The 12,275-nt window shown below is 70.0% G+C and overlaps 2 protein-coding genes across 2 annotated transcripts; one reads left to right on the forward strand and one right to left on the reverse strand.

Moving 5' to 3' along the window:
- Positions 1–324: 324 nt before the first annotated feature.
- On the forward strand, positions 325–6,227 carry Cpne6 (copine 6). Its single transcript, XM_048362734.1, is given in 18 exon segments — positions 325–492; positions 1,530–1,682; positions 1,684–1,710; positions 2,262–2,306; positions 2,308–2,337; positions 2,482–2,556; positions 2,719–2,802; positions 2,890–2,979; positions 3,249–3,353; positions 3,736–3,822; positions 4,123–4,182; positions 4,396–4,529; positions 4,617–4,671; positions 5,038–5,089; positions 5,333–5,466; positions 5,722–5,958; positions 6,089–6,187; positions 6,189–6,227. Coding segments are annotated over 18 exon segments (1,674 nt in total).
- A 4,575-nt stretch (positions 6,228–10,802) lies between these two features.
- Positions 10,803–11,760, reverse strand: Nrl (neural retina leucine zipper). The gene is made up of 2 exons (XM_048362879.1): positions 11,380–11,760; positions 10,803–11,123 (listed from the first exon to the last, which is right to left on the reverse strand). The coding sequence occupies exons 1-2, from the start codon at positions 11,758–11,760 to the stop codon at positions 10,803–10,805; spliced, it is 702 nt and encodes a 233-aa protein (XP_048218836.1).
- Between the last annotated feature and the right edge of the window lie 515 nt (positions 11,761–12,275).

Raw genomic sequence — 12,275 nt, forward strand, 5'->3', positions numbered from 1 at the left:
ACTCACACGAGGTGCTGACACGGCAGAAAGCGGGCGGTCGATGGCGGCCCAGGAGCCCAGCCTGCCAGGAACCCCTCAGCCTCCCCCCCCCAACACACACCGGGCTGGCCCAGGAGCCCAGCCTGCCAGGAACCCCCTCAACCTCCACCCCCCACCCCCCCCGCACACCGGGCTGGCCGAGGGGGAGGGGCGGGAGCACAGGGCTCTGCCCTCCGTGCTCAGGGCTCTGGGGGTGCCAGGCCGGAGCCCGGGGTGGGGGGGCAGGGGAGCCGCGCCCTCCTCCTTCCCGGGGGTCCACGTCCTCCGCTCTGTCGCCCCAGGGCCATGTCGGAGGCGGAGCTGGGGTGGGCGCCCGAGCCCCCCGCCATGACCCTGGGGGCCTCGCGGGTGGAGCTCCGCGTGTCCTGCCTAGGCCTCCTGGACCGGGACACGCTCGCCAAGCCGCACCCCTGCGTGCTGCTCAAGCTCCGCACCGATGAGCAGTGGGTGGAGGTGAGGCCGCCGGGAGGGAGCCCCCCAGCCCCCCCAGCCCCCCAAGAGCCTGGCCAGGCGACCGTCACAAACCCCAACCACGTTACAGTGGGGAGCTCCACAGGCCGGGGGCCCGGGGGGCCTCACCACCCGAGCTCAGGGTCGTGGGGGGGCGGGGGGCCCAGGGGGCCTCACCACCCGAGCTCAGGGTTGTGGGGGGGGCGGGGGGGCCTCACCACCCGAGCTCAGGTCGTCGGGGGGGGCGGGGGGCCCGGGGGGGCCTCACCACCTGAGCTCAGGGCCGTGGGGGGGGGCAGGGGCCCGGGGGGGCCTCACCACCTGAGCTCAGGGTCGTGGGGGGGCGGGGGGCCCGGGGGGCCTCACCACCCGAGCTCAGGGCCGTGGGGGGGGGGCAGGGGGCCCGGGGGGCCCTCACCACCTGAGCTCAGGACCGTGGGAGGGGTGGGGGGCCCGGGGGGCCTCACCACCCGAGCTCAGGGTCGTGGGGGGGGCGGGGGCCCGGGGGGGCCTCACCACCCGAGCTCAGGGCCGTGGGGGGGGGGGCAGGGGGCCCGGGGGGCCTCACCACCTGAGCTCAGGACCGTGGGAGGGTGGGGGCCCGGGGGCCTCACCACCTGAGCTCAGGGTCATGGGGGGGCGTGGGGCCCGGGGGGCCTCACCACCGGAGCTCAGGGTCGTGGGGGGGGCCGTGGGGGGCCTCACCACCGAGCTCAGGGCCGTGGGGGGGCGGGGGGCCCGGGGGGGCCTCACCACCCGAGCTCAGGGCCGTGGGGGGGGGGCAGGGGGCCTCACCACCCGAGCTCAGGGTCATGGGGGGGCGGGGGGCCTCACCACCCGAGCTCAGGGCCGTGGGGGGGGGGCAGGGGGGCCTCACCACCCGAGCTCAGGGTCATGGGGGGGGCGGGGGGCCTCACCACCCGAGCTCAGGGCCGTGGGGGGGGGGGGCGAGGGCCCGGGGAGGGGGAGGAACAGGGGCCGCCGAGGGGGCCGGGGCTGGGGGGGCCCAGCACGCATCCTCAAAGCCCCCCCCCCCGCAGGTGGAGCGCACGGAGGTGCTTCGCTCCTGCTCGAACCCCGTCTTCTCCCGGGTACTGGCCCTGGAGTACTTTTTTGAGGAGAAGCAGCCCCTGCAATTCCACGTGTTCGATGCTGAGGACGGGGCCGCGAGCCCCAGCAGCGACGCCTTCTTGGGGCTCCGCAGAGTGCACCCTGGGCCAGGTCTGCCTTCGCCCCCCCCGCCCCGCCCCCCCCATCCGCCCATCCCAGTCCCTTCTGCTTGGTTTCCCCGTCTAAAACACAGCACGGGCAGCGCGCCTGGCTCCCCAAACCACCGCGCGCGGGCACCTCCTGGTCGTCACCTCCTCGCCCCCCCCCGCGCTTCCCCCTCACGGGTAAGCCCGGCCCCGTGGCCCCCGCCCGCAATCCTAGCCACTCTGAAGAGCACAGTTTGAAGCCAGCCTGGGCAGGGAAGCCCGTGGGACTCCCGTCTCCAGGTCACCACCAGAAGACTGGAAGTGGCGTGTGGTTCAAAGGGGGGGGAGAGCGCCAGCCTTTGCGAGAAAAAGCTCAGGGACAGCGCCCAGGCCCTGAGTTCAAGCCCCATGACCAGCTGGGAGGGAGGGAGGGAGGGAGGGAGGGAGGGAGGAAATTGAGTCTAATCCTAGTCTGGGCCAATGCTATGTACACTCGGTATTTATTCTTCTGCTTGAGCGCTGTCCAGGGCCAGGGGGAAGCATGGCGGGCCCGTCTCCCTGTCTCTCTATCCCCAGATCGTGTCACAAACCAAGGTCACCAAGCCACTGCTGCTGAAGAACGGGGAAGACGGCGGGCAAGTCCACCATCACGGTAGGCGTGGTCACCGGCTCACCGGGGCCAGGCGGGCGGAGCCACAGAGGGGACCTCGCTGGGGGAGAGGGGGCAGGGTGGCCCTCGCGGGGGGGGGGGGGGGGGGTGGGAGAGGGAACTGTTACCACGTGCGCCCCTTCGCAGGTCGTCGCGGAGGAGGTGTCTGGCACCAATGACTACGTCCAGCTCACCTTCCGGGCCCACAAGCTGGACAACAAGGTTGGCACCCCTGAGTCCAGGGCCTTCCCCCCGCCCCCCGGTAGACAGCCATGGGCCTCCCGCTGGAGACCTGCTCTCCCTCCGTGCCAGCCCCCCTCCCCAGCCCCCCCCCCCCCAGAGAGACGACCGGAACTCACCCCCCCCCCCCCCCCGCCTCGCCAGGATCTGTTCAGCAAGTCAGATCCCTTCATGGAGATCTACAAGAGCGACGCGGGCCAGAGCGAGCAGCTGGTGTGGAGGACCGAGGTCAGCCCCGGGCGGGGCGGGGGGGGCGGGGGGCCGGGGCCGGGACACGGGGCCCCAAGCTGACCACCGCCCCGGCGCCCCTCCAAGGTCGTGAAAAACAACCTGAACCCCAGCTGGGCGCCGTTCCGCCTGTCCCTGCACTCCCTGTGCAGCTGCGACGTCCACCGGCCCCTCAAGGTACCGGGGTGGGGCTGGCCCGCCCTCCTGCCCAGAGCGAGCGGAGGGTGGGGGGGGCGGCCTCCTCCCTCACCCCGGTAACGAGCACCCCCCACCGTGATAACTAATAGCTCCCCGCGAAGCTCTAGGCTTCCCACACGCGAGACCAACCTCCCCGCCCACGGGGCTCAGCGGGTGGCCTTCCCGGGGCGCATCGAGGACCCCCGTTGGGGCCTAGAAACTTCCAGGCCCATCCCCCGCTCGCACCCCCCCCTCCCCGCCTCCCCCAGTTCCTGGTGTACGACTACGACTCCAGCGGGAAGCACGACTTCATCGGCGAGTTCACCAGCACCTTCCGGGAGATGCAGGACGGGACGGCAGAGCCCGGGCAGGAGGTGCCGCGGAGACCCCCCCCACCCCCGGACCCCCGCCCCCGGAACCCCCACCCCCGGACCCCCGCCCCCGGACCCCCGCCCCCGGGACCCCCACCCCCGGAACCCCACCCCGGACCCCCGCCCCCGGGACCCCCACCCCCGGAACCCCACCCCAGACCCCCGCCCCCGGACCCCCGCCCCCGGACCCCCACCCCGGACCCCCGCCCCCGGACCCCCGGCCCCGGAACCCCACCCCGGACCCCCGCCCCCGGACCCCCACCCCGGAGAGGTCACCCCCTCCCCCCGGGGCGGGGACGTCCAGGCTCAGCCGGAGGACGGGTGGGGTGGGAAGGTGACCTGGGGAGCGGGGTCCCCTGAGCATTCTTGGGGTGGGGGGGTCTAGATGCAGTGGGATTGTATCAACCCCAAGTACCGGGACCGGAAGAAGAACTACAAGAGCTCCGGGACGGTGGTGCTGGCCCAGTGCACGGTGGGCGCGGGTTCCGGTCTCGGCCCCGCCGTGCCCCCCCCCTCCCCCCCCCCCCGCCGTCTCAGATCCCACCCCCCCCCTTGCCGCAGGCTCTGTCCGGGCTCTGCACCGGGAACTGGGCGCTTTTCCTCTCCCCCATCCCAAACTACAACTTCCAGAACCCTGCCCACCCCACCCCACCCCGCCTTCCCAGGAAGTCCTGCCCACCCCCCCCCCACCCCCTCCCGCCTTCCCCAGGAAGTCCTGCCCACCCCCCCACCCCCCCACCCCGACGCGGCCCTCTGCCCCCCTCCGCGCCAGGTGGAGAAAGTGCACACCTTCCTGGACTACATCATGGGAGGCTGCCAGATCAGCTTCACGGTAGGAGGGTGGGGGGGAGGGGAGGGGAGGGGGAGAGGTACCCCGCTGGAGCTCCACGTCCCCCTGCCCCGCCTGGGCCCCCCCGGAGCTGACGCGGCCATGCACCCCTCGCCCCTCGCGACCCTGCCCGTGGCCCCCTCAGACATGGGCGGGCTCTCTGGGGGGGGCACCCCCCCCCGCGGCCCCTCCACTCCTCCCCCACCCCTCCCCCAGGTGGCCATCGATTTCACCGCCTCCAACGGGGACCCCAGGAGCAGCCAGTCCTTGCACTGCCTCAGCCCCCGCCAGCCCAACCACTACCTGCAGGCCCTGCGCGCCGTGGGGGGCATCTGCCAGGACTACGACAGGTGCGGGGGGGGGGCGGGGAGGGGGCGGGAGGGGGGGCCGGGGAGGGGGGGCTGCCCAGCGAGGCCCACAGCCTGTCCTCCCTGCAGTGACAAGCGGTTCCCGGCTTTCGGCTTTGGCGCTCGCATCCCTCCCAACTTCGAGGTAGGCTGGGTGCCAAGGCAGCTGGCGGGGTGGGGAGGCCAGTGGGGGGGGAGGACAGCGGGGGGGAGGACAGCGGGGGGGGGGGAGGACAGCGGGGGGGAGGACAGCAGGGGGGGAGGACAGCAGGGGGGGAGGACAGTGGGGGGGAGGACAGCGGGGGGAGGATAGCGGGGGAAGGACGGCGGGGAGGAAGGGGGGGAGGAGGGTGGGGAGGACAGCGGGGGAGGAGGGTAGGGAGGACAGGGGGAGGACAGCGGGGAGGACGGTGAGGAGGAAGGCTGGGGAGGAAAGGGGGGAGGAAGGCTGGGGAGGAGGGCAGGGAGGATGGCCGTCCGCCCATGGCCTCCGCCTTTGTTCCCCTCCCAGGTGTCCCATGACTTTGCTATCAACTTTGACCCCGAAAATCCTGAGTGCGAGGGTAAGGGGGGAAGGGGCTCGGCCACCCCGCAGCTTGTGCCCCCGCCCGGGGGCCTCCCCGCCCTCCCTCCCTCCCGCCCGCGCCCGCGCCCCGCCCGCGCCCCGTCCCCGTGGACTCGAGGGCTGGCGGGATTCCAGCCTCCCCGGGCTGGGTGGGGGGGGAAGGGGGCGGCCGGAGGGCCCGCGGGGTCTAAGCCCGCCCCCCCAGCCCGGCCCCCTCCGCCCGCCCCTCCCCTCCCCGCAGAGATCGCGGGGGTGATCGCCGCGTACCGCCGCTGCCTGCCGCAGATCCAGCTCTACGGGCCCACCAACGTGGCGCCCATCATCGCCCGCGTGGCCGCGCCGGCGCAGCGCGAGCAGGCCACGGGCCGGGCCACGGTGAGGGGGGGGGGGGGGGGCGCGGGGGCGGGCGGGGGGCGGGGGCGGGGGGACGGGGGCGCGGGGGGCGGGGGGCGCGGGGGTGGCGGGGGGCGGGGGGGGCGGGGACGGGGGGCGCGGGGGCGGGGGGGCGCGGGGGGTGGCGGGGGGCGCGGGGGTGGGGGGGCGGGGACGGGGGGCGCGGGGGCGGGGGCGGGGGGTGCCCCGCGCGTGCCCCGGGGTGCGATCCTCCCCCCACCCCACCCCCCCCCGCAGAAGTACTCGGTGCTGCTGGTGCTCACCGACGGCGTGGTGAGCGACATGGCGGAGACGCGCGCGGCCGTGGTGCAGGCCTCGCGCCTGCCCATGTCCATCATCATCGTGGGCGTGGGCAACGCCGACTTCTCCGACATGCGGCTCCTGGACGGCGACGAGGGGCCCCTGCGCTGCCCCCGCGGCGTGCCCGCCGCCCGCGACATCGTCCAGTTCGTGCCCTTCCGGGACTTCAAGGACGTGAGTGCCGGGTGCCCGCGCCCCACCCCACCCCGGCCGCCCGCGCCCCCGGGGCCGCCACCCGCCGCTCCCCCCCCCCCCCCGCCCTGACCACCGGCCTCCCCTGCCCTGCCCTGCCCGCCCTCCCCAGGCCTCGCCCTCCGCCCTGGCCAAGTGCGTCCTGGCCGAGGTGCCCCGGCAGGTGGTGGAGTACTACGCCAGCCAGGGCATCAGCCCCGGGGCGCCCCGGCCCCCCCACGCCCTCCGCCACCCCCAGCCCCAGCCCCTGACTCCGCCGCGCCACGCCGCCCTCCCGCCGCCTCTCAGTAAGTCGTGGGGTCCCAGAGGGATGGGCACAAAGTGGGGGCCCGTCTGGGGGGAGGCGGGGGAGGGGCGCTCAGCACCCCCCCACCGGCCCCCAGGTGCCCGTCCTGACCCCGGTGACCCGAGTGACCAGTGCCTCTGCCTCCCGGACCAGCCGTGCCCCAGACACGCGTGGGGGGCCCTGCCCCTCGTTCTCTGCGCCCCCTCAGTGACCGTGACTTTCTGGCCGTCAATAAAGGGAACCGACCTCAGCCCCGCCGCCTCTGCCCGTGCCTGCCCGTGCCTCCCGCGCGTGCGTGCCAGCCGGGGGGCTGCTGCCTCGGGGTCTCGCCCCGGCGGGCTGTAGGGCGCCCACCCCGCCCTCACCTCGAAGCACAGGGGGTGGAGACACCGTGGGGGTTGATGGCAGAGGAGACCGGGAGCTAATAAGGGGCTGTCACCAGGGCAGGCCCACACCACCTTCCGGCTGTCTCCAAAGAGGCCCTGCGGAGCCCCCCAGGGGCTGAGCCCCAGCGCCCACACGGCAGGAGGGGGGGCACCGAAAGAGGAAAGCAGGGCTCCCAGTGAGACAAGCATAAACTCGGCATTTGTTTTTCTTTGTACTGCGGGCGCTGGGGCTTGAACCCAGGGCCTAGACTCCGGTAGCTTTTTCTGAAACTCAAAGCCAACGCTCCACCCCTTGAGACAGAGCTCCGCTTCCCGTTCTCTGCCAGCTGATCTGAGCAGAGCCCCGCCGACTTTCCGGCCTAAGCATCCTCAGATCTTAGCCTCCAAGCAGCAGGGTCACGGGTGGGAGCCCAGCATCCAGCCCCAGAGGGGACATTTCAGGTCTGAAAGGCCAGATGTTCCTGATGTTAGGGTACCACACGCCCCTCGTTCTTCATGAGCACGGCTTCGGTGTTTCAGAAAGCCCCGCCAAACGACTCTACTGCCCACCGTGGTTCCTCGGGTGCATACATTACAGTAGTAAAGGGCGGCACCATTCTCCGTCTTCTCACTCACAACTGGCACTTCACCCCTTGAACCACTCCTCCACTTCCATATTTTCATTCTCTCTGACAAAGCTTATAATTAGGGTTGATTTTTTTTTTTTGTTTTTTTTTTGCCAGTCCTGGGCCTTGGACTCAGGGCCTGAGCACTGTCCCTGGCTTCTTCCCGCTCAAGGCTAGCACTCTGCCACTTGAGCCACAGCGCCGCTTCTGGCCGTTTTCTATATATGTGGTGCTGGGGAATCGAACCCAGGGCCTCATGTATATGAGGCAAGCTCTCTTGCCACTAGGCCATATCCCCAGCCCCATAAGGGTTGATTTGTAACTCACCTGTAGTGAACAAAGAACCAGTGGAACTGGAAGATGAACTCAAGCCCAAAGACCGTGGCTGAAGAGCGAGCTCACATTCTTGGCCACTCCAGTGGGCAACTTTTTTGATGGCAAGCTGTGATACCCCTCGGGTGTCGTCCTGAGCCTCGAGCCTCGAGGTATCACCGTGTCCACAGGCACAGGTGAATTGGGGCCCCTGCCCTTCACGCCCACTCACGCATGGAAGAAATGTGAGTCGGAACGCTGACTGACAGGCTCTCAGCAAGAACGCCTGGAAGGCAAGCAGGAGGCCCAAGCTCAAACCTACCTACCGCTCCTGCCCCGTCCCCAAAGGAAAGAACATGTTAAAAAAAAAAAAAAAAAGTGTAAGAGAAGTGACAAATCTAGATTGCAGATCCACAGAGCGAGTGAGGACACAGGTGAAACTCTGCGTAAGGGGAGTTTATGGGGTACACGCCGGTGGTCCTAGCACTTAGAATGGGAGGCAGGAAGATCTTGAGTTCGCGGGCAGCCTGGGCCACAGAGCAAGGCCTCAATAAATAAAATAAAAGAACCCCCTGAGTAAGGAGGGATGGGCTGGGTTCTGGGAGCTGGCCTCCCTCTCCAGTCTCGCCGCTCCCAATCCTACCCCTCGGGAGGCTGAGACCCGAGCATGCTGGGCAGGAGCCAACCGGACAGAAAAGCCCGCGAGACCCTCGTTTCCAGTTCACCAGAAAAAAAAGCCAGAAGTGGAGCTGTGACTCAATTAGTAGAGTACCCGGCTTGAATGAAGAAGTAAACCAAGAGCACAAGGCCCTGGCATGCGCACATGCATGTGCACGCGCGCGCACACACACACACACACACACGAGTCCTCATAGAGGGCGATCTAGAACCAGCACGCAGGTGGGAAATGAAACGATGAGAGACAGTCTGGGGGGAGGACGGTGAGTGGAGGAAGGACAGAGCCGCTGAGCTGGGAAAGGGAACGCAGGGAACAACCATTGCGATGGGAAGAGAAGAGGCAGCTGGAGGGGGGGGGGGGCGGGGGGGATAGAGGGCAGGACGGAAGAGAGACACATGGTGCCCTTCCCCCGCACGGGCTGCTCCCCCGTTTCTTCTGTCCCTTAGAGGACGGCCCCGGGGGCTGGAGAGGGTCCCTCCCAGCTCACCACCTCCACTCCACCCAGAGGCCCCATCCGCCCGCCCTTCCCATAGGCTGCTGAACTGGAAGACCGAGTTGCCATAGCAACAGGGAGACCTGGAGAGCCAAGACAGGCCTAGTCAGGCCCTGCTGTTACTGGGCTTCTGTGGTGGTGGGAGGAGGAGGAGGAGGAGAGAGACTCCATCTGGACCAATCCCACCTCCATCCCATTCTTATTGGTTCTCCAGAAACGCTCAGCCCCACATAGGGAGGGACACACACACACTCACACGCACACACGCACAGTAGCCCTGCTAGAGGATGAGTACTTCTTAAATTGCAAGAACACTTAGCCAAGAGCATCAGAGTTCTGTCTGGACTTGACGTTTAATTCACAAAAGCTCCACTGGCTCAGCTCCTGGGCTGGAGAAGTCCAGCGTGTGCCCGAGGTCGCCGGAGCCCCCTCTGCAGATGGGGGGGGGGGGCTAGGCAGCCTGGAAGGGGCCGTGGAGGACGAGCTTGGACGAGAGGTTCCCGAGAAAGCCTGCCTCCCCAGCAGGGCGGCTCCTCCCCGGCCTGGACCCCAGCCAGGAGGCCGGAGGACAGGACGTCCCCGCAGTGAGGTCACCCGGGGTCTTCTTGGGGACCCTTGGGACTTGCTCACGGAGGGGGGGGGGTGCCAGAACCGAAAAGGTGTCAGAAGTCATCCAATCCGAATGGGGATCCGATCGAGTACCCGAGGCCCAGGGGAGCCATTGATTTGCTCAAGGTGACAGAGCGGTCCTGTGACCGAGTTGGGACTCGTGCCCAGGGCTCTCTCCCAGCCGACACCGACTGCCCCTGGGGCGCGCGCCTGCTCCTCGGCCCTGAGCTGGGCTGCCTTGGGCTCTGAAGGCCCCGGGGTTTAACAGAGGAAAACATCTTAGGCAGAGTTCCTAGTCTCACTGGTGTTTAGTTTTGTTTTGTTTTTCTTTTTTGGCCAGTCCTGGGCCTTGGACTCAGGGCCTGAGCACTGTCCCTGGCTTCCTTTTGCTCAAGGCTAGCACTCTGCCACTTGAGCCACAGCGCCCCTTCTGGCCGCTTTCTGTGTAAGCGGTGCTCGGGAATCGAACCCAGGGCTTCATGTATACCAGGCAAGCGCTCTACCACTAGGCCATATCCCCAGCCCCCCTCGTCTCATTGTTGTTGGAAATTGAAATCTGGAAAATGCAGTCATGTTAAAATGGGAAAGTTCTAGGACTGTCAGTGAACAGGCAGCCTCGTTACAGCCTCCGTGCGCTGCGGGTTGAAGCCCCTGGATCGAGGCCCGCCACCCCGGCTACCCAGGCGGCGAGGCCTGGGACCGCTGCTGGGAGCCAGCGGGCAGGACGGGAGGAACGGCTGCGAGTCCCTCTTCTCCAGTTAATCAAAGACCGCGCCCGCCCGACGTGGCGCGTGGCTCCCGGGGTAGAGCGCGAGCCTAGGGCCAACGGGAGCTCTGGGCCGGCTCCCAGGCCCGGAGATAATAATAATGGTGATGCTGATGGTGATGGTGATGGTGATGCTGATGCTGATGATGGTGATGATGATGGTGATGCTGATGATGATGCTGATGATGGTGATGATGATGGTGATGATGAAGGTGATGACGCCCCCGCAGCGGGGGAGGGGCGTGCCTCCGCTCAGGGCGCCGCCGCCCAGGCCTCTTTGGAGCCTGGTGTGCCGGTCACCAGCCGCAAGAAGGGAGGGGGCTCAGCTCCCAGGAGCGCGCCCGGCAACTGACCCGGGCCCTCGTCGTACGGGGAAGGGGACCTACGGGTTCCCGGGGATGCCGCCCCCTCCCAGCCCCGCCCCCGGGGCCTCAGAGCCGGAGGTGGGCGGGGTCCCCGGAGGCACCGCCCCTGCCCGGGCCCCTCAGAGCCACAGATGGGCGTGGCCTCCAGCGGCACCGCCCAGCCCCGCCCCTCAGAGCCGGAGGTGGGCGTGGTCCCCGGCGGCGGCGCCCCCGCCCCGCCCCTCAGAGCCGGAGGTGGGCGTGGTCCCCGGCGGCGTCGCCCCGCCCCGCCCCTCACAGCAGGAGGTGGGCGTGGTCCCCGGCGGCACCGCCCCCGCCCCGCCCCTCACAGCAGGAGGTGGGCGTGGTCCCCGGCGGCGGCCAGCCGCTCGCAGCGCGCCTTGTAGAGGTCGCGCTCGCGGGCCAGGCGGGCCAGGTCGGCGCGCAGCGCGTCCAGCTGCGCGGCCAGGCGCGCGCGCTCCGCCTCCAGCCCGCGCCGCTGCTGCAGCCGCTTGGAGCGGCAGGCCTGCGCGTAGCCGCGGTTCTTGAGCGTGCGGCGCCTCTGCTTCAGCCGCAGCGCCTCGTCGCGCCCGCAGCCCCGCAGCTGCCGGTTCAGCTCGCGCACCGACATGGAGACCAGCGCCGCGTCCGAAAACCGCTCGGCCAGCTGCGGACCAACGGCGGGGCGGGGGCTGAGCGGGCGCGGGCCGGGACCCCGCCGGGCCGGCCCCCATCCACGCGCCCCCAAACCCGCGCGCCCCGGCAGGCCCCGCCTCCCCCCCCGCCCCCCCCCCGGCCACGACCCCGTGACCCGCGGAGGCTTGGGATTATGCCCTCCGGCCGCCCTCCGCGCCCCGGCCGGCGTCCGCAGTTAATAGGATGAGCCCCAATCCTTCCCGCGAAGGCGGGGCCGGGTCGCTCACCTGCGGGCGCGGCGCCGCCGCGGGCTCCGGGCTCCCCGCGTAGAAGCCGGGGGCCGCCTCCCCGGCGCCCGGGCCCGGGCCCTGCAGCAGCTCGGCGGCCTCGTCGGGGCTCAGCCCCAGCCCCTCGCCGGCGCCCAGCTGCTGCTGCAGGGCGGCCAGCCAGTACAGCTCCTCCAGGCCGGGCCGCGCGCCCTCCGCGGCGCCCACCGCGCCCGGCTCGCTGAACGAGGGCGACGGCGGCTCCGAGCTGCACGGCGTGGAGCCCAGGGAGGCGGTGGGGAGCCCGGGCCGCCCTTCCGAGGGCTCCCGCTTCACCTCGAACTTCATCAGGTCGAAGTCGTTGACGTACTCCATGGCCAGGGCGCTGGGGGGCAGCGCCATCGCGGGGCGCCGGAGCCTGGGAGGAAGACGGAAGGCCCGGAGCCGGCAGCCGCTGCCCGCCGTCCACCCCTCCCGCCACACCCCGGGTTCCGGGGAGCCCTGCGGGGGGCGCCCCCTCCACCCGCCACCACCGGGCCGGGGGCCATCGCTCCTCCGATCGCTCGGGGCCTGCAGGAGGGAGACGCAGCGCAGCCCCTCACTCCGCTGGCAGCACCCCGGAACCACCGCGTCCCAGTCCCCGCGACCCTCGGGCGTGCTGAGAGCCCGTCATCTCCAGAGGCACCGCTGCACGCACAGCCATTGAGAGGGAGTGCTTAATTAACCGCAACGAGGTGTGTGCGTGCGCGTGCGAGTGTGCACCGCGCACGGTGTTTTAAGACGTGTGCAGTGAGTTGCAAGGCAGAAGGATGCTGAGCGACTACAACTCTATCTCTCAAAGCCCTCGGGACGTCTTCCTACACAGACAGACTTCAGTGCCCATTTGCCCCATGGATTAATCCATCAACGAATTTCTT

This window comes from Perognathus longimembris, chromosome 14 (assembly GCF_023159225.1).
Source record: "Perognathus longimembris pacificus isolate PPM17 chromosome 14, ASM2315922v1, whole genome shotgun sequence".
Taxonomy (NCBI): domain Eukaryota; kingdom Metazoa; phylum Chordata; class Mammalia; order Rodentia; family Heteromyidae; genus Perognathus; species Perognathus longimembris.